The 5,696-nt window shown below is 46.7% G+C and overlaps 1 protein-coding gene across 1 annotated transcript; it reads right to left on the bottom strand.

Annotated features, from left to right (window-relative positions):
• Positions 1–197: 197 nt before the first annotated feature.
• Positions 198–3,731, bottom strand: MPEG1 (macrophage expressed 1). The gene has a single exon (XM_012643981.1). It carries the CDS (start codon positions 3,615–3,617, stop codon positions 1,464–1,466), a length of 2,154 nt encoding a protein of 717 aa, XP_012499435.1. The 5' UTR covers positions 3,618–3,731; the 3' UTR covers positions 198–1,463.
• Between the last annotated feature and the right edge of the window lie 1,965 nt (positions 3,732–5,696).

Genomic DNA, 5,696 nt, shown 5'->3' with positions numbered 1-5,696 from the left:
TGACCATTAACAAGGAAAGAACAAATTATCCTCTACAGGAGTTAACTCACTAAGGACATCTGGTGAATAAAAACATAATTTTTAAAAATGTTGTGGAGGAACATTTGTGTTGAGATAATTAGGTGCGATTGGAGTTAAAATGGAGCGAAGCCCCCAATATTGCCAGCTGACAATCATGCATCCTGCTAGATACCCAGGGCTGTTGGCCTGGGACCGAAATGAATGTGTCACAAGTGGCGCGGGAGGCCTTTTTCAGTTCATTTAAAAACATGGAGTCGATCAGGTCTCATTTAAAAACATGGAGTTGATCATGCCAGCTCCCTTTCTGTTAGGAAAAAAAAAAAAAAGTACAGTGCATAATTGGTGCTTTCTACTCTGTTTTGATTTTAGGAAGGAAGTAATACTTAGATGTGGGCTTACTTTGCTTCTTACTTTTTTCACCCCCAGAACAATGCAGACTCCTTGGAATGCAGGGGGTGTGTGTGTGTGTGTGTGTGTGTGTGTGTGTGTAACAGGACGATAGGAAGTGTAGGGACCATTCATGGAAGAGGAAGGGGTTGTACCTTGGTAACATAGAACATGGAACTGTAATGCTCGGTCTATCCAAATCTACGGCTCCTTTTGGTGCCCAATTTATGCTGAGCTAAGAGGAAGAAATCAAGTGGTTGGATGTGGGTAAAGAATTCCAATTTCCTTTGAGCACCAGATTCTTTTTCTCCAGTTTTTATCTTTCTTTACTTACCCCTGGTCTCCAAACCATCCCTTTCCCCTTGCCCTCCTGATAAAAGTTTGTAAGTTAAAATGCTTTCTGAGGACTTGCTGACACCAGTCAGAAGTCCAAGAGTGGTCTGGCCTAAGTCTTCGTCGTGGGGCAGTTGGAAAGAGTGGCGTCGGCACAGGCTATTGAGATGACCCAGAGGGGGTGACGCAGTCCCTCAACATGCAAGCCTAAAGCTAAAAAGCAGTGGCCAAGCAGGACTTGCTGTGTCTTTTCAGGGCTCTGTTAACCTCTAGGAGCATGAAATCCAGACAGCTTTTTAAAAAACAAAATAGAGGGAAGGTAATGCTTAAAGGCAAAAATTCTTGCAGCTTGCAAATTGGGAAACACTACGGACTTCACATTAAATGCATAGTTTCCAAATCCAAATGTCAATACCCTCCCTTCTGTCTTTGTACACAGTACATTTAAGTGAAGACAATTAGTGAGGCACATAGGGAGAGGACACACCCCTCTCATTTTAGTCCCCAGGATGGCTTTTGCTTCCAAGAGTCACAACTGCTGCCTCCTCCCACCCCCAGCCTTGTCCATGTAGCAATGTAAATTTCCTGGCCCAGAGACCTAGACAAGAAGTCACAATGTTATACCTGCTATTTGTTGCACTTGCCACTTCAATAGCTAAGAAGGCAAAAGTGGCTGGAGATGACCACTCTGGCTAGAGATGAAACCATTTCCCGGGCAAGATTTAAGCAGGACTCTGCACCTGCTCTCCGTCAGGGGTGTCTCCCATTGCTGCTATGCCTGGAGCCAAACTCTGCCTCTCGTCCTCAATTTCCTGGTATCCCTTCTTCTTGAACTTCCGTGTGCCATAGATGGCCAGGGCGATGACAGCAGCCAGAACGGTGGTGACCCCCACTGTGACCCCAGCTGCCGCCCCCCCTGACAGACCCCCACTATCCCCATGGATGACATTCATGGCCCTGCGCAGCTCCAATGGCTCTCCCAGCCTCCACTGGTGGGTCTGGGGGTCTTTAATCCAGGATCTTGCACCCTCCGAACTGGTCACTATGACAGTGTTGGTGGCAGCCTGACTCATGAGGGGTGGCTGTGTGTAAGGCGGGAGCCTGGCAGGGGGCAGGGACCCTCCTGTAAAGAGCCCGGACTTGACGCAGTAGGATATTTGGCAGCCATCACTGATGAGGGCCAGGTGTTGGCTGAAGCCCCCGGGGCACTTTTTCAGAGAAGGTGCCCCTAAATCTCTGGACATGGCAGAATCCACCAAGGGGTTCCCAACTGTGCAGCTGAAGAACCCACCAAAGGGGACCGAAAACCTGTTTCCCAACTCATAGTCCTGAGAAGCACATACCTTGAGGTTTTCAAAGAGTCTCAGTGGAAAGTAGCCGGCTGGGCATGACTGCGCATTTGTCATGGGGTTTATGCTCTTACCGCTGAAGAGGCCCCCAAAAAGTAGTCCTGAGTTTTCGGGTACTTGGCCACTGGCTGCACACCAAAAAGCCCTAAATTCAGCCTTTGCCACCCGGAACACATCTTCACACACTGTCTTGCAGAAGATGAGGAGCGTACACTTCCGTTGACACTCCAGGTGGTTATACCCCTCCTCGTGGATCTGGGACAGCAGGTGAACTGGGGAATAGCCAGAGGGACAGGAGAAATCGCCAGTGAGTGGATTCTTCTGCTCCAAGTGTTGGCAGAGGAGGACATCCGCATTTCCTGAGCGCTGGGTACATTCCTGATAAACCCCACCGAAGGAGAAGTTGGTCATTTTCCCCTCGCAGGAGCCGTCATCAGTGTTGGCCTGAAAATTGAAGTTGGGCGAATTGAGATCTGTGCAGCCAGGGTAGGTGTTGAACGTGTAATAGCGTCTCACGGCGTTTTCCACCGTCTTGGACAGCTTCTTCACCAAGGGGCCCGGCAAGGCAGGCAGCATGTCAGGGTTGATGAAGAAATGCAGTGGCAGGCCCACACGGTCCACTGCCACCAGGTGGTTGGTGATGCCCTGCTGCCAGGCCTGGAGGGTGATGCCTGGGTAAAAAGGAACCCCTCCAAAGCTCTGCACCCTGGAGTTGGTTCGGTTTGAGAGGTAGCCCTTGATGAAGGCATTCTGCAAGGTGTAGTTCTCCTCAAATTTGAAGTTCACGACGTTTTGGAAGGCAACTCCAGCAGATGCAGTCACGGCACTGTGGCTGCTCTGGCTGTCCTGGAGAAAGGAGGCCCTGATGTGGTCCTCCTGGACAAGAGCAGCTCCAGCATCCACACTGGTGATGACGTGGGTGCCATAATTGAGGACCAGGAGTTCTGCCAGGTAGGTGGCCATCCTTGTCTGATTGTTCTCTAGACAGTCAGAGATGTCCATGAGCTCCTTCTTAAACCTCCAGCTTAGTTCTGAAGCTGGGTTGATTTTGGCTGTGTAGACCAGGTTTCTTACCTGAACTCTGGTAGTTACAGCTTGGTCCTTCACTTGAAGGGTCTTCATTCTCTGGAACTCGGAGGAGAACTTGCCGTTGACTTTGGAAAAAAGGGAGAGCTCTGTGTTGATGGAGTAGGAGGTGGTGCTCTGATAATTTACCCAGGATGCCAAGATTTCTGAGTTCATCTCCAGGTTGCTCTGTTTCTGGGGAATGGTGTAGATTTCATCAGGGATGATGTACTGCCCATCCTCTGTGGTCCTGCAGTTGGTGTAGGTCAAGTTCATCACCCGTCCCATGTCCACATTCCGCAGATTATCCCAGCCCCCTCCAGGTAGGACTTCCAAGACAGGTAGTTTCAAAGCATTCTTGCATTTTTGAAATCCAGCCTCAACTGTCTCTCCCAAAGGCTTGCCTGCTTTAGCCCACGCTGCCACTGCCCAGAAGAAGATGACAGTCCTGAAGCTGTTCATGGCTCAGACAGCCTCAGCCCCACACCAGCCCTGTGGTTGCACCAGCGGCTGGTGAGCTTGGTGCAGACTGAACAGATGGGAAAGAAAGCAGTTGCTGAAACAGTAAATTCAGCAGTTCTCCAAAAGTTACCAGTTCCTCTTTGGGCTAATCTCATTGCGAAATAGGGAAATGAGAGTTGGTTGGAATACTAAGGTCCATCATGACTTTGAAAAACTTATGCTGTGCTAGATATGCAAACACAACTCTATGTGCTTGACAGTTCACTACCCTAACTTCCCCCCAACCCCAGCTGGTTACTCTGAAGCTGTGGCGGACACTCGGAAAAAGTGTGACCCTGAACCTCACATCCTCCACTAAAAAGGTTTGGCTTTGCTTTTTGTTCACCCCCTTGGACATGACATGTTTTAAATTTTCACTGACTGCTCTCTCCTAAAACGCCAATACCAAACTCCAAAGGAAACTTCCAGTTTCCTTTTACTGGAAATGCAGAGGTGAATGGCAACATCAACCTTACCGAGACACTTTGCCCCTACAATAGCCATGCTAGCGGTAGGTCAAGGCCAGCCTTCAGGTTTCCCATTCGTCTGAGGGAGGTGGGGGCTGTTCCCACAGAAACAGTGAAAACCTAGGACACACATCCTGTGGAACTTCATTGTTATAAGCCCTAATAGTCCTGTCTTTGGAAATGGAATTTTCTGGAGCAGAGCTGAAGGGGCCAGAAGAGGATTCGGTTTGCCGTATAAGCTGGGAAACCTCGGTCTGCATTGTCCTAAACATTCAGAGTGAGGGTGAGGGGCCCCCACACTGTGTTGTTTCCTTTCAGATAGAAATGTTGAAGCAAGGACAAAACCACACTATAATCTAGATTTTGATTTATAAAAAGAAGACAGTGGCCAAGGAATATATGTGTATATGTATATACATTTATATGTTCTCTGTGTGTGCGAATTTTGCAGTAAGTTGGTGCCTGTTGTTATACCTTTAATTTTTCATTCTATTGCTAAGTCCATGTAATCAGTATAGGTGCATTTAAAAAAGAACATGGTTCTTCATTCCTTAATTTTTTAAAAAAGCAACAATTCATTTGTTATATCATTAGGAGAACATAATTTCATGAATTTCCTTTTATATGTTGATGCCAGCTGTATTAGATCCCACGATTTAGAGCAATGTTCCCAGGTCCATTGATCTAGTACCAGGATTGATTGGAGCCCAGCTCTGTTAATTCTTTGCAACAATTAGTCTGTGTCTTAGTACACTTAGTGGTAGCCAGGGAATCCAGAGGAATTACTGAAGCTCCCAACTGCACCCTCATGCCTCCCCAAATCAAATCATGAGCCAGATGCCATGCTGAGACTGAAAAAGTCATGTTTCGATTGACAGGTATCACTACACTGTCACCTGTATACACCCTGGAAAGAAGGTTCCAAGGAATTGAATTACATCAGATTGTCACTGACACAGCTGAAAAGTGTTTTTTTCGGAAGAATAAGGTCAGTTGCCTAGCTTCCCAGGCTAAGCTTCACTGGTGGTTATTAAAACCTGATGGTGTTCTCTAAGTCCAGAAATACCACACTCTGGGTCTATTCATGCCACAGTTTTCATGCTTTGGGGAACTGACACCATCCACCCAAGAGGGATTAATTTATGAACCAGTGTCCAATCTATATTTGGCTAACCAACCGAACCTTTGCACAGGATGTTCTGGGTAATTAATATATCTGTTAGTTATAAATTTATATCTTAGCAGAGTGATCCCAGAATTAGAAAAATTAGAGTGGAATGTCCTTGAGTACTTCCAATAAGCCTCCTGAAATATCTGCACATTGCTCTTCAAACTATGTCAGGTATGGTTCATCAGAATTAGAATACGCTCTCACTTGCATTGTTTTGGAGACACGCGGACAATTTCTTACTCTCTGTTTTCTCTTCGCAGAGACCTCACTCTCCTGAAATGAAAATATAAACAAGGTTAATATAGACAATTCTATATTCAGGTGTTCCTATATCTCTAAACACCCAGTCATTGTCTTTTTTTTTTTTTTTTTGCTACAGTCTTTCTCTTCTCTTCATTTTTA

Source organism: Propithecus coquereli, unplaced genomic scaffold (assembly GCF_000956105.1).
Source record: "Propithecus coquereli isolate 6110/MARCELLA unplaced genomic scaffold, Pcoq_1.0 Scaffold202, whole genome shotgun sequence".
NCBI classification, from domain to species: Eukaryota; Metazoa; Chordata; class Mammalia; order Primates; family Indriidae; genus Propithecus; species Propithecus coquereli.
Note: the sequence above shows the minus strand (reverse complement) of the source record. Positions and strands in the feature narration are given on the sequence as shown.

What these genes read in the sequence shown, in the direction of transcription:
- MPEG1 (XM_012643981.1), bottom strand. Translation starts at nt 3,617, where the DNA reads ATGAACAGCTTCAGGACTGTCATCTTCTTCTGGGCAGTGGCAGCGTGG.